Here is a 17,759-nt window from a genome sequence, read left to right as displayed (position 1 = left end):
CAGCCAGTTTGGGCTGCTGGAGGCGGGCGGGGGAGGAGCGCCGCTGGCGGGCGGGGCCGGGCGGCGGGCGGGGCTGGCTGGGCCATGCTGGGCGCAGAGCCGGCGAAGCGCTGCTGAGATTCGGCTCTGCGCGCCCAGGGGCGGCTAATGCCCCCTGCGCTCCCCACTCGGCTCCAGCAGCCGGGCCGCATCAGGACTGGGCGCCGCGCAGCGGGGCCAACGCCGGGTGAGCATAGGCCAGGCCAGTGGGTCCCCAGGAGGGGGAATGTGTCCGGCCGCGTCGGGAGGTGACGGTACCGGCCTGTGGTGGGAGGCGCGCCCTGCTCCTCTGTCTCCTTGCCCGGCGATCTGCCCGGCGGTCCGCATGGGGACGGGGTCCTGATGAAACTGGGCATCCCCTTCTCTCCACACCCTATCCCCCAGCTTTCCGGGATGGATTCTGAGAGGCCAGAGGTCTGAGGACCTTGGCGATCCTGGTTTTGGAGTTGGGGACGCTGGCTAAGCACTCCTCCCAGCTTTTGCTTTTTGCATCGAGGAGGAGAAGATGGTCTGTTAGGACTCCCTGTGGTCCAGACCAAGACCTCATCCTGTCTTGGAGTCTCTCAGACTCTATCACAGCCATGACCTTCATCCCCTCCCCAGGAATAGGAGAACCCAAAGGAAAACTGAGACCCATCTGCTGCCTCCTTCAGCAAATCTGTAAAGTGCCAGGAATAGAACCCAAGAGTCCTAATCTCAGCCCAGCCAACTGTTCCCCTCCCCCCTGAGCCCAATCCCCAAATATTCATCTGAGTGGCTTGCTGAGTGTTTGTGGGGGTACCTTCAAGGCCCTCTTCCTCTCCCTCAATCACCTTTCCTCTCTGGGCGGTCACCTCTCAGGTACCTCCAGGCTCCGTCGCCCTCTATGGGCCGGCAGAGGCATGGCGCTGCAGGAGCCTGTGGGCAGGGACCGAGCAGGGCCCCTTCTCAGGAAGCTGTTCCTTTGGGTATTGTGGCTTGGCCTGGTCATCCATAGAACCTCCCTAGATCTCTGGGTGGGGAATCGAGCCAGAGGCACTTAAGTCAATATCTCCCCTCCAAGCCATTTTGGTTAGGAAACCTGGATGTCAGGAGAGTGGACTGTCCTATTTTGGCTGGAAGGGTTTCTGAGAGCAAGTCTCACTACACCCATTGCACAGGGGGGGAGACTAAGTCCTAAAGTGGGAAAGGGACTTGCCCAAGGACACTTGGTGAGTCAGAGGCAGAGATGGGACTAGGGGGCTAGAATCCAGCCTCCTGCCTGTCACTCCTGGAACTCCTCACCTCAAGTCCCATGCCTCTATCCTGCCCCTTCCAGACAGCCCTGGAAAGGGACCGCATCCTCAGCCACCCTACTCAGTATTGTTAAACCCTACTATAGGTTGATACCTTGGGGTCATAGTAGCCTGGATTACTGGGCCAGGAAGTGGAGGACCTAGACATTTGAATATACTGACTGCCCTATGCCCATAGGCCACAATGCTGCTCGGAGCATCTCTCCTGGGAGTGTTGCTGTTCTCCAAGCTGGTGCTGAAACTACCCTGGACCCAAGTGGGGTTTTCCTTGCTGCTCCTCTATCTGGGGTCTGGCGGCTGGCGCTTCATCCGGATCTTCATCAAGACCATCAGGCGTGATGTCTTGTGAGTACCTGGTCTAACCATTCTTGGGGTCTCCTGTACCATGCTGGGCTCCTAGTGCCCGAAAGCTCCCCAGACCAGACCCGTGGCCTCTACCATCACAGGGCCCCACACCCTGTGCTCCACACCCTTCCCCTGGTACTAGTACCTGGTGTGTCCACCTCCAGGGTCAAAGTCTCCTCCTGGGGAATCTCCTTAACTTGGTGCTCTTTAGCCTGGGGCAGACTTAGGGGACCGGGACATAACATGGAACACCAGATGTGTTGAGGAGACATCTGCAAGTGGTCCTGAGGACATGCAGCAGCTTGTGAGACGGTGACAAGGAGCACTGTGGGAACAGTCTTGTCCTTGGGTTGGCACGAGTCTGAGAGTGCACTGAGTTCTAGAGCAGGGCCCCAAATCAGATGTCCGGGAGAACCTGCTTCCCACAGCAAGTCAGGTATGGGCCACAGGGATATCCTATACCAGAAACACCTGCTCTGTGCCAGAGGCCAGGCTGGCTCTGGGGCCCAGAGAGGAACAAGGCAGACCCAGTCCCGGGCCAGCTATAGACTGGTCAGGGAGATAATTGGGACACAGTAAATCCCTAAACTGGCAGTGCCCTATGGGCAGAGACCCTGGCAGTCTTGCTCTCAATAGTGTCCCAGTGCCTAGCGCAGTGACCCACGCCCAGAACAGGCAGCTCAGCATTTGTCAGTCTGAGTTGATGGCAGCAAGAAGTGTCGAGTGGCCACTGCAGGAAGGGAGGGAGTAGCAGAGAGATGTGGGAGCACAGACAGGGAGAAATGGCTTCAGGTCAGGGCCTTGGGCAATCAGAGAAGACCTCCTGGAGGAAAAGTAGTTGTACTTGAGAGATACCTCAAGGTGGTAGGAGCAGGGGACTCCAGCCAGAGTATGGTATGGCATCCGCAAAGGCTAGAGGCCAGGAAGCTGGGAGAGGTCAGGGGTCAGAGGTGGCAGAGGCAGGGCAGGAATGGGTGGTGTGGCCAGCGATCCCACAGACACTTGTTAAACATCTCTGCTCCTGGCACTGAGTGGGGCCCAGGGGGCAGGTGGTGTGCAGGACAGAGCTACCCTGGCTGGGAGCACAGGAAGACTGGACACATTGCACACTCATTATTTACTGTGGTAATGAGGGGGGAGGTGAGAAGTGGGGGGAAGTATGATACAGCGTTGTGGGGGGCCCTGAAAGAGGAGTCTGGGCCTTGACTTCGGCCCTGGAGTCCCAGAAGGCTCCGACAGAGCAGCAAACTCCGAGCAGACATAGAGGATAGTAGGAGTGGAACTCTGGCGTCAGCGAGGAGTGGGGTTCAAATCTCAGTTTGGCCACATTCCACCCATGAAGCCAGAGTAAGCCGTGTGCCGGCAGAGCATCGGTTTCCCCTTGGGTACAGGGAGGGAGTGATCGCCCTGGTCCCTGGTATTACTGTGTGACATCAGTGAGCTGGTGTGTGTAACGGTGCCCAGCACACAGTGCTGGACCAGGGGAGTGTTGCAAGTGATTGGACTCAGGAAGCTCAGGCCCGGGGGTCAGCACCCTGGGCCAGGATATCAGAACCCCCACTGCCAACCCCAGCACTCACAGCCCCTTTGCTGCTCCCATACAGCGGCGGCATGGTGCTCCTGAAGGTGAAAGTAAAGGTCCAGCGGTACTTGCGGCAACGACGGACAGTGCCCATTTTGTTTGCCTCTACGGTACAGCGCCACCCCGACAAGACAGCCCTGATCTTTGAGGGCACAGACACCCACTGGACCTTCCGTCAGCTGGACGACTACTCAAACAGCGTGGCCAACTTCCTGCAGGCCCGGGGGCTGGCCTCCGGTGACGTGGCTGCCCTCTTCATGGAGAACCGCAATGAGTTTGTGGGCCTGTGGCTGGGCATGGCCAAGCTGGGTGTGGAGGCGGCGCTCATCAACACCAATCTCCGGCGGGACGCCCTGCGCCACTGCCTGACCACCTCCCGGGCCCGGGCTCTCATCTTTGGCAGCGAGATGACCCCAGGTGAGCCCCAAAAGGGCGGGGAACAGGCAGGGAGTCCCTGCACAGACCACAATGCCCCTACAACCGTGGGGGAGGCTGTGTGACTCAGAGGTTCAGGGTATGAGCCCTGCTGTCAGATGGCCTGGGCTCTGCCACTGGTAAGCCAGAGATCCTGAGTAAGACACTGGAATGCTCTGTGCCTCAGTTTCCTCACTATAGTACCCACCTCGTATTGTTTTCAAGAAGATACTTCTCTGGAAGCACTAACAAAGTGACTGATGCTAGGTGAGCCCTCAGATTTAATGGTAACCTTTCTTGTGACTAATTAGGCCTCATTTCCTCATCTGTAAAATGGGAACAAGAATCCATTCTTGGCTCTCCTGCAGAGCTTATGTTTTATTTGCTGTCACATTGGGCACTGACCGAGTGCTGAGCATGGTACTTTACAAGAGCAGCTCTTAATCTTCACAAGTGAGTTAGGTGTTGTTATCAGCTTTATAGATGAGGAGACTGAGGTTCAGAGTGGGGTGAGGAACTCACCGAAGGTCACACAACTGGTAAATGGTGGAACCCAGATTTGACCTTGGGCTTGACCACAGTGTCCCTGTTCTTTCTCCCCATGTTGCTGTAGTTTGTGGGATAATGGACAGGGAAAGTTATTAAGATGCTGAGAGGGGAGGAGGAAGGATGCAACAAGGAGAAGAGAGAAGGTTGGACAAATCAAGAGGAAGTGGGGCCAAGTGGGCCAGGACTGGCCCGTGCTCAGGGCAGGTGAGTATCTGGACACCTGGAATGCACAGGAGAGCCTGAGAGAAGGTTCCCCCTGGCTGAAGAGGCTGGAGGGCAGCTGGCCTGCCTCTGAGCCTCACTCCTCCCTTCTAACTGGATCCCCATGGACTAGTGGGGTAAGAGCGCAAACCTTGGTGTAAGATAGAATTGGCTTTGATTCGCAGCCCCAGCACAGTCTAGCTGTGAGCAAGTCCCTCTCAGAGCCTCAATTTCCTCATCTGTAAAATCGGCTGATACTGGTACCTACTTCCTAGGGTGTGTGATCAGGAGAATGCATGTAAAGAGCCCATTGTGTAGTTAGCCAGCAGCTAATGGGAGCTGTTGCTCCTCGCAGCATTTTCCTTATTATGAGGTCCCGGGTGCTTCACCCATCTCTCTCGTCCCACCCAGCCAGCCTCCCCTGACAACATGCCCAGCCCTGACATGAGCAAAGGGCCTGGGAACACAGGGTTTCCTGGCCTGCCTACTGATCAGCCCTGTCTTCCCTACAGCTGTCTTTGAGATCCATGCCAGCCTGGACCCCTCGCTCAGCCTCTTCTGCTCCGGTCCCTGGGAGCCCAGCTCAGTGCCCGCCAGCACAGAGCACCTGGACCCCCTGCTGGAAGATGCCCCCAAGCACCTGCCCAGTCGCCCTGACAAGGGCTTCACAGGTGGGCCCCCTACTCCCACAGAGGGGTTCTAAGATGGCCAAGGACAGATCACTGGCCTCGGGCCAGAGGCCTGGGTTCTTCTGCAAACTTGTCATGTGACCTGGAGTGAGACATGCCACATCCCTTCTGCCATCTGGGAAAATGGGGGCAGTAACACTGGGGTGACTGTACAGGTTAACTGAGCTGATGTGTATGAAAGTGCCAGGCACGCAGGAGCTCACAAAATCCAATTCTTAGATGTGTCAGACAAGCCTTCATGGATGCCTAACGCGCAGGGTCACGTAGAGCCCAAGAACTGGCTGTGTCTGAATGTCCTTTGGGGTTGGGCCAGGGGCGCGTCCCTTTGAATATTCACCAGCACCTGTTCAGTGCAGGCCCCTGTTGGGCTGTGATCCTCTCCCTGCACTGGGCTGCCTGCCTTCCCCAACCCTCTTCCAGGCAGCCCGCCGCCCCTTGCTTCTCTTCCCCCACGCTGCCTTGTGGAGCTCAGGCCTTGCTGAGTTGCCTGGTGGCTTAGAGCTTGGGCTGAGTTCACATCCCAGCTCTGTTGCTTCCCTTGTGTGATCCTGAACACCTGAGCTGCCCTCTGAGCCATGAAATTGGGGCAGGTTACAGAACCTATTCTATGAAATGACAGTGAGGATTGAAAACAATGCAGTGGGAAGCTAGGTGGTGACAGGAGGTGCTCAGTGACTGCGCATTGTCCTCATTACCTTCTGCCATATGCAGATGTTATCTCCTGGAGCTTTTGGAAGCCACTTGAGGGCAGGGACTCTGGCTGGTCCCGCCTGGTGCCCTCATGGTGCACAGCTCAGGCCTGGCATCCAGAGAGCAGGAGATGGTGGGTACAGAACATGCAGAGTCATCCCAAGGTGTTCCTGACCGCCCAGAACCTCCAGCCTGGTAGGGCTGAGCCTTATACACAAACCGTAATGTGACGGCCTCTAGACCAGGCTGCAGGGTGGAGGAAAGAAATGGCCAGTGGTGCAAAAGCTACCTCAGCACACGTTGCTTTCTGCAGCTAATGCCTCCCCTCATGCTAAGACCAGTGGGAGGCGTCACCTCCTTTGGGAAGCCCTCCCTGCTGCCGCCTCCCGTCCCTGAAGCCTGGGTCAGTTGCCACCACTGGGCTTCAGCAAGCCCTGTGCTTCCTGGCCCTTTGTGTTTGGTATTGGAGTGCCTGTGTCCTTCCTCATTCCTGTCCCACTTGGCTGCAGCCTCCACCAGGGCAGGGCCTGTACCCACCTTAGTCACTGATGTCTCCTGGGCCTGACACAGAGCGAGGGCCCAGAAAAAAGGTTGTTAAAGAACAGATGCAGGCATTACAGCAGAGTGGTCATCAGAGCGGGCTTGCTAGAGGAGGTGCGATCAGAGTAGGCACTGACTGATGCACACATACAGACATCTGTCTTTCTGTCTGTGCCCAGCCCTGTGCTAACCCCTCTCACAGCCACTCGTGTGTCTCTTTTCTTCAGATAAGCTCTTCTACATCTATACATCGGGCACCACGGGACTGCCCAAAGCCGCCATTGTGGTACACAGCAGGTAAGGGGCAGGTCCCTGTGGGGGACAGCTGGGGGGACAGGGCCCAGGAGCCTCCCCTCCTGCGCCTCCAGGTGCCAGAGCACTCTACCCTCTGCCCTCCCAGGTATTACCGTATGGCTTCCCTGGTGTACTATGGGTTTCGCATGCGGCCCAGTGACATTATCTATGACTGCCTCCCGCTCTACCACTCAGCAGGTAACCCTGGCCCGCCCCGCAGCCTCCAGCACCCCAGGGCTTCAGGAACCCCTCCCCTCTTGGCAGGCAGCATTTGCAGTCAAATCAGAGTTCAAATCCAGATGTGGCCATTGACTAGAGCTCTGAATGAGGCTGGCCACACCAGTCTGATGGCGTGTGTGGCCGTGTCCTGCAGAACACCTGGACTGGTCTGACTGTTCAGTTCATTTCCACAGGCATGCATGTCCTTGCTGCTTGGTCTTGAGGGCTTATGGGAAGACAGAGATGGAATAAAATATGGTTCCTGCCCTCATGGTGCTTAGAGTTGGGTGTGTGTTTGGGGTAGGATGAATGATGGGAACCCACCTGACTTTAATACAAGAAATGGCATGGTGAGTGTGGGAGAGGCAGGGAGCAGGAGCTTGGCTCAAGGGAAGAGCCCAAGGATGGCTGGGAAAGCTTCCTGGAGGAGGTGCACCCCACGCAGGCAGATGTGCAATATAGAAGCCAGGTTGGCTAGCTTGGTCGCCCCCAGCTGAAGGGCAGTATTATGGGTATAGGAGCAGGAACTTGGGTCCTTCTCCAGAGGCCCTGGGTAACAGACTAAGGAGTGTGCCCTCGATCCCGTAGGCACTGGAGGCCATGGAAGGTGTCTAACGAGGGAAGAGATGGGATTGTTAGTGTTGGAGGAAGAAGACACGAAAGGATCAGGGGAAAGGGCCTTTGGGCTGGGCAAGAGGAGGCTCTGAAGGGAAGGGTCTCGCGTCTCCTGACCTCCAGGCCCACTCTGCCTTCAGGAAACATCGTGGGAATCGGGCAGTGTCTGCTCCACGGCATGACCGTGGTAATCCGGAAGAAGTTCTCAGCTTCCCGGTTTTGGGACGATTGTATCAAGTACAACTGCACAGTGAGTGAGAGGGAAGGGGATGAGCCATCCCTGTGCCCCGGTGACCCTTTCACCAACCCCGCTCAGGGACATGTGTCTTACAGTTGAGGCCACCTGTCGCTCATTGTTCCGCTGGGAAGACTGAGGCCCAGAAACAGAAAAGATCACCCCTGGGGTGTATGGGTGGGGACAGGACGAGTAGGGACAGAGGCCTGAGCAGCTGGCAGGTGGGAAGTGAGAGCGATTCTGGGGGCCCAGACTCACGCCCCCTCTACCCCCAGATTGTACAGTACATTGGCGAACTGTGCCGCTACCTCCTGAACCAGCCGCCGCGGGAGGCAGAGACCCGGCACCAGGTGCGCATGGCCCTCGGCAACGGCCTCCGGCAGTCCATCTGGACCGAGTTCTCCAGCCGGTTCAACATCCCCCAGGTGGCTGAGTTCTACGGGGCCACTGAGTGCAACTGCAGCCTGGGCAACTTCGACGGCCAGGTGCGCCCCGGTCGGGGACTCGGATGGGCCACAGAAAGCACTGGCAGCAGCGGGGAGGGCAGCGAGGGAGTGTGGGTGCTGGAGTGCCCCCCACACACTGTCCAGTTTCGGGCCCAGGTGGGAGAGCCCAGGCCCAAGTCTTGGCCTTTACAGGTGGGGGCCTGTGGCTTCAACAGCCGCATCCTGTCCTCCGTGTACCCCATCCGGCTGGTACGTGTGAACGAGGACACCATGGAGCTGATCCGGGGGCCCAATGGCGTCTGCCTGCCTTGCCAGCCAGGTCTGCCCCGGTGTTGGAATTGGGGGTCAGAGGGGGAGGGATTGGCCCAGGAGGGAGGTGGGACAGAGGTGTGTGGGTAGGTAACTCTGTTCTGACCAGTGGCCATCAATCAGGTCTTAGGCCTACAAGTTATTTATTTCTACATCCATCCATCCATCCCTCCCTTCAGGCATCTCATCCATCCGTCAGTCTGTCCATTCACTTTCATGTTGAGGACCGTGGGTCCGGGCCTCCTGGGATGATCCTGGTTCGGCCCCTTAGCTCTGTGCTTGAGTGCCCACATCTGTAGTGGCGCTCATGGCAGCACCACCTCGTGGGTGGCCCTGAGCATCATGTGCTACAGAATGTGAGCAGAGCCAGGGGCCCAGGGAGTGCTGGCTTTGACTAGACTGTCCATGTCAGGCCCTTTCATCTATTTGTTCATCTTTTCATCTGCTCGTTTGACCAGACATCATTGGGTGCCTACATGTGTCAGTCGTGCCAAGAGAAGTTGGAGGGGCTCCTGGGCTAGGGGAGAAATGGATTTCTGTGGGATGCAGTGACCAGAAGTCAGATCAAGATGCAGGGTGCATTTGAGGGGGTGGGGGCCCAGTGGAAGATGCCACCCAGGGCAAATCTGACCCTCACCTTCCCTGCCCCCAGGCGAGCCGGGCCAGCTGGTGGGCCGTATCATCCAGCAGGACCCCCTGAGGCGCTTTGATGGCTACCTCAACCAGGGCGCCAACAATAAGAAGATCGCCAAAGATGTCTTCAAACAAGGGGACCAGGCCTACCTCACCGGTGGGTGGGACCTCTCCCCACCCTTCGTATCCCTGTCAGAGGGTGGGGCTGTAGAGGAATGAAAGGGCCTTCCCCTCCCTTCAGAGAACCTCCCCAGGAGTCCCCAGTCCCAGCCCCTACAGTCAAGCAGGTCCTTGGGATCTGGGAGGGCTGCCTGGCCCGAACTCGGCCTCACATAGCCCCTCCCTAGGCGATGTGCTGGTGATGGACGAGCTGGGCTACCTGTACTTCCGAGACCGCACAGGGGACACATTCCGCTGGAAAGGCGAGAACGTGTCCACCACGGAGGTGGAGGGCATACTCAGCCGCCTGCTGGACATGGCTGATGTGGCAGTGTATGGCGTAGCAGTGCCAGGTATCTGTGTGGGAGGTGCCAGTTTGTGCGGGGAGGTGCCACCAGGGGGCACTGCCAGCCGCTCACTGTCCACTCTGCTACCTTCAGGAACTGAAGGCCGGGCCGGAATGGCCGCTGTGGCCAACCCCGCTGGCAGCTGTGACCTGGAGCACTTTGCACAGCTCCTGGAGAAGGAGCTGCCACTATACGCCCGCCCCATCTTCCTGCGCCTCCTGCCTGAGCTGCACAAAACAGGTCTGTCCTCTCCCTGGCTCCAGCTCACAGGTTCCAGGCCTCTGCCCCTTCGTGCTTCCTTCTGAGGAGATCTAGGAGGCTGTCTCCTGACCTTCACCCACAGCCTAGCTGGGTAGTTGGTAAACTGACCTCCCTGTGTACAAGTGAGCAGATTGAGCCTTCAGAGAGAGAAGGTTCATCCATTCCTTAGTGGAACAAATATTTATTGAGTACCTACTATGTGCCAGGCACGGTGCTAGGCCTTGGGATACAGGTAACAAATTCTGACAGGAACTGTGTCTTCTTGGAGCTTCTAGAGCAGTAGGGAGGTAGCTTTAGGATAAGGAATTCCAAGATAAAGACTGGATACAGATCAGACAGACAGAAAAGTGAATGAATGGGGGTCGGATGACCAGGAAGCTTCCCTGAGGAGGTGACATTTAAGCTGAGACCTGAAAGGCGGTGAAGTCCCTGAGACAGGAAGGCACTTGGACACTAGAGAGTGAAGGAGGTTCCCCGAAACTGGAGCCAGCAAGAGAGGTGGGCAGTGGCATGCAGTGGGAGAGAGGCTGGCCGAGGCTGGAAGCCCAGGGCCTGTGAGTTGGGTAGGGGCCAGTAGGGAGCCGCAGCAGTGCTTGAGCAGGTAGCGACCTGGTCAGCTCTGCTCTCTACAAAGCCCTCTGGCTGCTGCATGGAGAGTGGGAGGAGTGGGCAGAGGAGTGAATGACAGTCGTTGTTATCCAGGCAAGAGGGGAGTGGTGGGTCCACCGTCACATGGCAGGGCGGTGCCATCCTTCTGTCTGTTGGTCTCCTGATGGCTTTCAGGAGCTCCCTCGTGGGCAGGAAGTGCTGAGGCTCGTGCCCAGACCTTACACAGTCCTTGATGCCCTGGCTCTCCCCACTGCTCAGCCGCAGGCTTCCTCCCACGTGGCCACCTCCCCTGTGGTCATCATGTTAGCCCTGCCTCCATGGAAGGCCTTCTCCAATTGGTGTGGGCCCTGCCGGGTGGTGGCCCCTGAGGGCACCTGCAGCAGTAGGGAGGCCCCTGGTGCAGTGCTCCTGACCAAGGCTGCGAGCTCCCTGCAGACTGGACCACAGCTGGGACTTCTCTGTCCAAGAGAGGCACGGAAGTTGTCCGACGTCAGCTTGCAAAGAGGCTTTGCCGCACACCACCCCAAATATACTTAGGGGCTTAAAACAACTATTTTATTTGCTCACAATTTGTGGGTCAGCCAAGTGGGGTTAAGTTCAGCTGAGTGGTTCTGTTAGCCTCACCTGGGTCAAAGGGCTGCCGTCCCTCAGGGACTCAGCGGGACTGGAGGGTCTAAGATGGTCTCTCTCGTGTCTAGCTCTTGGCTGGTTGGTTCTGCAGCGCTGTCCAACAGAACTTTCCGCGATGGAAATGTTCTGTGCCTGCACCGTCCAGCAGCTACTGTCCCCACATAGCTAGGAGCACTTGCAATGGGGCCAGTGTGACTGAGAAACTGAATTCTGTTTCATTTGAATTAAATAGCCCCCTATGGCCAGTGAGTACCTTACTGGACAGCACTGGTCCTAGAGGGTCTTTCCTGAGATGTTTCATTCCTGCTCCATGTGCCTTCTCATCCTGGAGAGGCTAGACTGCTCCCGGCACCCCCAAGAGGGTGAGGGTAGAAGCTGCAAGGCCCCTTGAGGCCTAGCCTCACTCAGAACTCTCACAACATTGCTTCTGCACATTCCATTGGTCAAAGCAAGTCATGAGGCCAGTCGGGTTTTGAGTAGGGATTGACAAAGACTCTACCACTTGCTGGGAGAACTGGCCGAGCCACATGGCAGAGGAGTGTGCCTACAGGGAGGGGAAGAATCTGGCCATTTCTGGCAATCTGTCAAACCCGGGTTCAAATCCCAGCTCTACCTTTTCCTAGCTGTATGACTTTGACCCAGGGGTGTGCCTCTCTGACTGTCAGTTTTCTCATCTGTACAGTGGGGCTAATACCACTGATTGAAAGATGCATAATTTACTTGTAACATACTATTAAGAAAAAATGGCTGCTACTTCAGCTATTTCAGAGATGTTAAAATCTGAAAATATGTGCATCTTAGAATCCATAGAATATGATTGAACACTCTCGGGTTGGTGTGCAGATTGAATGCCATCATACCTGTACCTGGGAGGTGCTCAGATAAAGGGAACCGTCACAGAAGACCTGAGTTCTGCTCCTCACTCTGCTGTCACTCAGTGTGTGGCCTTGGACAAATGGCTTCCCTTCTTCAGGTCTCAGTTTTCCTACTTGCAAAAAGGGGATAGGTAATGCGGCCCCCCGTCCCCTTTGCCAGGGCTGCTCTGAGAAGCGGTACATATGAAATGGATGGAGCCTTTTTTTTTCATATTTAATATATTTTTTGGAAACTATAGAAGGCTTGGCCCTCCTCAACCCCTCCTCAGCTCTGGCGGGCAGGTTCCCAGGAGCTCGGCCCCTGCCTTGCTCCCTCCAACTCTTCTTCCCCCATCTTCCTGCTCTCAGGTACCTTCAAGTTTCAGAAGACAGAGCTGCGGAAGGAGGGCTTTGACCCTGCCGTCGTGAAAGACCCACTGTTCTACCTGGACTCCCGGAAGGGCCGCTACGTCCAGCTAGACCAAGAGGCCTATACCCGCATCCAGGCCGGCGAGGAGAAGCTGTGATTTGCCCCGAGTCCCTCTCAGGGCCAGCAGTTGCTGGATCCAGAGCCCCAGCTCCCACCCCAGAGGGGTCCTGGGCAATGCCAGACCAAAGCAAGCAGGGCCCAGCAGCTCGACTCTGAGGTGCTGACCCCCTCCTTTCAAACTGCCAAGTGACTCACTGCCGCCTCCCCCTTCCCCAGCGGCTTTCTGTGAAAGCCTCACGTTCATGTGTGTCTTCGAGGCCAAGCAGGGCCTCTGGGCCCCAGGCTGAGACTGACTGGGCCCATCAGGATGATGTCTTGGTCAGGGCAGGGGGAGGTGGAAGGTTGCCAAGTACACCTCAGAGAGCAGGGAGTTTCGGTGGGACCAGGGCAGAAACCCCCAGACTCAGGAAGACCGCAGAGTGGGCAGGGCCAGTGGTGGCCGTTGGTCCAGTGGCTGAAGAGGACCCTGGCCTGGAGCAGCTCTAATGAGACTCAGGTCTGCCGGCGTCTCCAGGAGGATAGGAGCAGGACCCCGACATGCAGCAGGCGGCCCAGACTGAGAACCCCCTTCTCCTGTCCTCTCCCTGGGTGGCTGCCTGGCTGGCCCTCAGGCAGCACCTTTCTGTCTTTGTGGGTCTGTCCATGTCACCTTCTCCATCTCAGTCCTGGCCTGGTTCTGAGAGGAGGAGTGGGGGACACTCGGGGCCAATAAACTGCCTTGACTCCCCCCAGCCTGTGTGGATGCCCCCTGAGCTTATTCCAGCCTGCTCGGGCCCCACCTCCTGCCCCTCTGGCCATCCACTCACTTGGACTTGGGGCAGGTAAGATGCGACAGCCCTGCCCTCAGCAAGTTATCTCTGATCGGGCGGTTCCCACCTGAGTCTGGCAAGGTGTTTAGCTTGAAAGTCCACACTAGCTGTGTCATTTACAAGCTTGTGGCCCTGGGTAAGTGACTTAGTCTTACGAGGATTCAGAGAACTGAAGAGGAAAGGGCTGCTCAGAGCCTTTGAGGGAGAAAACCCTAACCCAGGGTAGGATCCCATCTCCAGATCCTTGCTCTTGCTATTTATTCACTTTGCCTGGGGTGCATTTCCCCAGGGGTTTGGGGCTGTGAGGAGCCAGAGAAGGGCTGCCTAACCAGCTCGGGCAATGTTCAGGAAAGCTTCCTGGAGCAGTCTTACCAGGGCTGTGGAGTCAGCAGTGCCGCCCAGAGCCAGCTGTGCTCCAGGCCCCATCGCTGGAATCACAGCCAGGCTGGAAACTGCATAGCCTGACAGGAAAGGCGTCCAAGCCACTCCAGGGCAGTGGGCAGTGTGTGCCTCTGGCTTTTCACTATTTAACCTTCATCGTTTTCTGTCACTTGGCCAAGGTCACACAGCAAGTAGTGGGGGCTGGAATGCAAACCCCAGTCCCTGGCCCTTCCCACTGCTCCACCCACCTGGTGCAGAAGACAACAAAGCCAGAAGAGCTTCCATTCCATGCATGCCTGTGGAGCTGACCGCGGTCCACGCCCTAGGCCAGCAGCTGACAGTTCAGGTGGAGGGTGGCCAGGATAAGAAATCTGGGGTGACTCCTGGGGGGGCCTTTGAAAGATAGAGGAGTCTGGTGCTTCTCTTGGGGGAAAGCAGGGGCCAGGGGAGGTGGGAATAAAGCTGGAGCTGGGCGCTTGGAGAGTGGGGTTAGGGGGTGGCAGGCAAGTCTGCAGTGTCCTAATCTGCAGTGCACTGATGTGACCAGCAGAGGGCGTGCAGAGCTTGCAGAATCCTAGAGCTCACCCAGGGGAAAGCGGGAAGGAGAGACAGTTCCCACCTCAGCCCCAGGCAGGTACCCAGCCCAGAGCACGCTGTGGTGGGCCTTTGAGGGCCTATACTTGGGCTTGCAAGGGGTTGGGCTTGGCCAACAGTGTGGCCTGGTGTCTTTAACCCTCAGCAGTGTGCGCTTTCCAATGGGAAGGAGTGCATGCGTTCCGGTTGAACAGTCACCGAAGGCAGTATGGAGTGGTTGTCTCTGCACTCACGAAGTAGGTGCTCATGCTGTTATTATGTTGGTGCAAAAGTAATTGCGGTTTAAAGGTTAAAAAGGCAAAAACCGCAATAATTGCACCAGCCTAATAATTAACGATGGCTACTGTGTATTGGGCATTTCCTGACATTTATATAGTGTTTAACGGTTTACAGGGCACCTCGTTAAGTACACCTAAGGAGCAAATTCAAAGGCCTCTGTGTAGGGGGCTGGGTGAGGGGTGAAGAGACCCTAGATGTGCCCTCAGGGAGCCCACCATCTGGGAGTGGGGGAGAGGGGGCTAGCAGCAAAGAGCCTGTGCTTAGCTGTACCTAACCCAGTGCCCTGGCGGGGGCAAGGGCTGGGGTGAAATGGGGGGGGGTGTCATGTGTCCTGGTCCGAGAGGCTTTTTAAGGAAGAGCTATCCAAGAATTGGAGGGGAAGAGTGTCCCACACAGAAAGCAGCAAAATTGAAAGTCCTGGAGGTGCAGGGAGGGTCGGGGGGATTAAAGAAGTGCAGCGAGGCTGGGCAGGGTGTGTGGGGAGTTGAGGCAAGATCTGAAGTGAGTCGTTTGTGAGCACTTCTTGCACACCTCCAGAGACTGGGAACCCCACTAGGAGATCCTTGCATCCCATCAAACCCGCTTCCTCAGACTTGCTAATGGCCATCATATTTGGAACATTTCCTATGTGCCAGGAGCTCTGCAGAGAGTTTTGTGTGCATTATTTCATTAAGTCCATAACACAAAGCAGCTGCTATTTGGAGCCCCGTTCCCCAGATGAGGAATCTGAGGCTCAGAAAGGCAAAGTCTGTCCAGAGGCCACAGAGCCTGTGAACGGCGGTGCTGGATGCAGGCCTCTTCCTGGAGCCTCAGTGTTCCCATCTGCAACCTTCACCGGGAGAGGCTGGAAGGGGCCTGCCTCCAGCGTCTCCGGAGGTCTTACTATCCTCAAGACAGGCAAGTGGCCGCCCAGGCCAGTGCTTGGTGTATCACTTTCAATTCCTGGGAAGAAGGTTAAATACCTCCGAGGGGCCTATTGAAGCGGCCAGGGAGGGGGCGACCGGGTGACTTTCAAAGGGGCCTGAATGCATGGCCGGCCCCTCCCCCCGAGGAGGGGGCCCTGCTTCCTCCCAGCCTAATGATATTCTGGGCTCAACCCTCATCTTTGGCGGCAGTTTAACCCGAGCCGGGACGGATTTCTTTCTCACTGATCTCAGCTTGACACCCAATTAGCACAAGAATGGGAGGAGGAAGCCTGCGAGAGGCGCCTCCCAGCCTCCCGGGGCGCACGAGGGGAGCAGGCGGGAAGACAAAGGGCAGTGGGCAGGGGGGCACCCGCGCCCTCGCCTCCCCCTCCGACCCTGCCATTGTCTTCCTTGCAGCTTCAGAGAGGATGGAGGCCAGCGCCCGGGCTGGCCGGCCTGCTGGAAGGGATAGGGAATGGGGCCCAAGCCCCTCTTCTGCGTGGATCCCAAGGGAAGGCACTTGGGTGAGCCTGCCACTCGGGAGGCAGTGAGAGTCAGTGAGTGGAACTAGGGATCCTGAAGGCACAACAACCTGGGCTGAGCCCTGATATTTAAAAGTCCAAGGGCAAGCCACCATTCCGAGCCTCAGTTTTCTCATTTGAAAAATGGGGATATGGTCCCTGCGAAGAATCAATCAGGTAACGCATGTAAAGCACCTGGCCGGTGCAAAGTGGGCATTCAATAAATACTCATTAAATGAATATAATAAACTATTATTCTTACTAATTGAAAGGTTGAGAGCGGTAGGCTTGGGGTCAGAAGGAAAGACTTTCTAAGAGTGAAAGCCAGGCATTAAGAATGGGCTGATTTACCCAGAAGTGAGCTCCCAGTCTCTGGGGCAATGGAAGGAGAAACTGGAGGAACCCCTGCCTGTTGAGATGTAGGAAGGATTCCTATTCCGGGAGGAAGGGAATGCCTCTGGCCTTCCCATGGCCCTCTCCCTCCCCACCTCCACCTCCCACAATTCCTTTGGGAAGCCTTCCCTGATCCCAGGGCTGGATTAGGGGCCTCCTCCTGCTCCCACAAGCCCGTCGTGTTCCTCCCTCATAACACTGATCTCACTGTGTGGTCAGTTTTTATATGTGTGTCTCCTAAAACATCAGCCCCAGGAGGGCAAGGACCTATTGGTTGTATTAGTGTAGAATTAACCCCTGGTCGTTTGCAGAAAGAATGTCAAAGAATTCACAAGACTCAGAAAAGTAGGAAAGCAGGGACAGTTTTATTGAGGGTTGGTGTCATGCAGGGTGTCATGCGGGGTCTCAGCTCCCGCTCCCCACATAAGAACGCAGGACACGGTGAGTCCAAAAAGGAACACCCACGGAGCCATAGATAGGGGAGTCATACCACTATATTCTCACTGGTGGCTGGGTTGGAAACACAGGAAGCAGGAGCCACACTATCCGCAACCTGCCATCCATTTCTCTCTGCCAACCAACCTCACTCGCTAGCTGCAATCTGCCGTGCTAACTGGAGTCTGCTCTTGTTCGCTCAGCCACCATCTTCTTGCTACCCCCCCATCTGCTGCTAGCGTAGTCACAGCAGTTATATTAGTGGCCAATGGCTTACTGGTTATAGCTGACGGCCAACTGGCCACAGTTGATAGCCACCCAATCACAGGTGATGGCCATTTACTACCTGAATGAGCACCTTTCCACGTGAGGGCGAGAGCCTGGAAACCATTCCTGGCTCTGTCCCCACAGTTGGGCAGAGAGTGCCCGTGGCAGTGTCTAAAGAAGGCTGCCGCAGGTAGTGAGAAATACTGACAGAGGGGTTGGCTTGCCGGGCGCAGAGTCTTAGAATAGACAACTGCAGCGGGTTACTGTTTAGCTGGGCTTTTATATTTTTCTATGCAGGATACAGGGAGCTAGTTATCTTGCAGTTGTTTACCATTACTGCTGGCCCTTCTGAGAACTGTTGTTGCAGTTGGCTTCCTCCCAAAATTGTCCTGGTGTTTGTCAGCCTGCAAGTGTAGTGCTAGCTAGGAGACTCAGAGCTAAGTGGTTAATCTTTAAACCTATTCTTTCCAGCTCCCAGACGCATTCTTATTAACTCTTTCTGAGTCATCAGTAGGTATTTAGGCTTATTCTTGTAGCTCCCAGACTCCTTCTTGTTCTTTTTCTGACTCATCACTGGTTTTGTTCACCATTGTGTTCCCAGCACAGGCACTGGGCCTGCACTTAATAGGTGCTCAATGAATGTTTATCAAATGGATGATGCTCTTCAAATGCTCCCTAACTCTCCCCTTCCAGCGCTGGGAGGTGGCAGTTCCCAGAATCAGAGCGGTGGGCTGGGAACAGAGGCTCTAAG

General features: G+C 56.4%; 1 protein-coding gene across 1 annotated transcript; it reads left to right on the top strand.

Annotated features, from left to right (window-relative positions):
- The first annotated feature begins 74 nt into the window (after positions 1-74).
- SLC27A4 (solute carrier family 27 member 4) lies at positions 75-13,155 on the top strand. Its single transcript, XM_019728712.3, has 13 exons — positions 75-226; positions 1,492-1,658; positions 3,263-3,657; positions 4,917-5,075; positions 6,551-6,620; positions 6,724-6,815; positions 7,592-7,701; positions 7,962-8,171; positions 8,325-8,451; positions 9,094-9,231; positions 9,422-9,586; positions 9,674-9,820; positions 12,304-13,155. Exons 2-13 carry the CDS (start codon positions 1,498-1,500, stop codon positions 12,459-12,461), a joined length of 1,932 nt encoding a protein of 643 aa, XP_019584271.3. The 5' UTR covers positions 75-226; positions 1,492-1,497; the 3' UTR covers positions 12,462-13,155.
- The last annotated feature ends 4,604 nt before the right edge of the window (positions 13,156-17,759 follow it).

Source organism: Rhinolophus sinicus, chromosome 16 (genome assembly GCF_057876585.1).
Source record: "Rhinolophus sinicus isolate RSI-liver-muscle chromosome 16, RSI-T2T, whole genome shotgun sequence".
NCBI classification, from domain to species: domain Eukaryota; kingdom Metazoa; phylum Chordata; class Mammalia; order Chiroptera; family Rhinolophidae; genus Rhinolophus; species Rhinolophus sinicus.
This window is presented reverse-complemented; position numbering and strand designations above follow the sequence as displayed.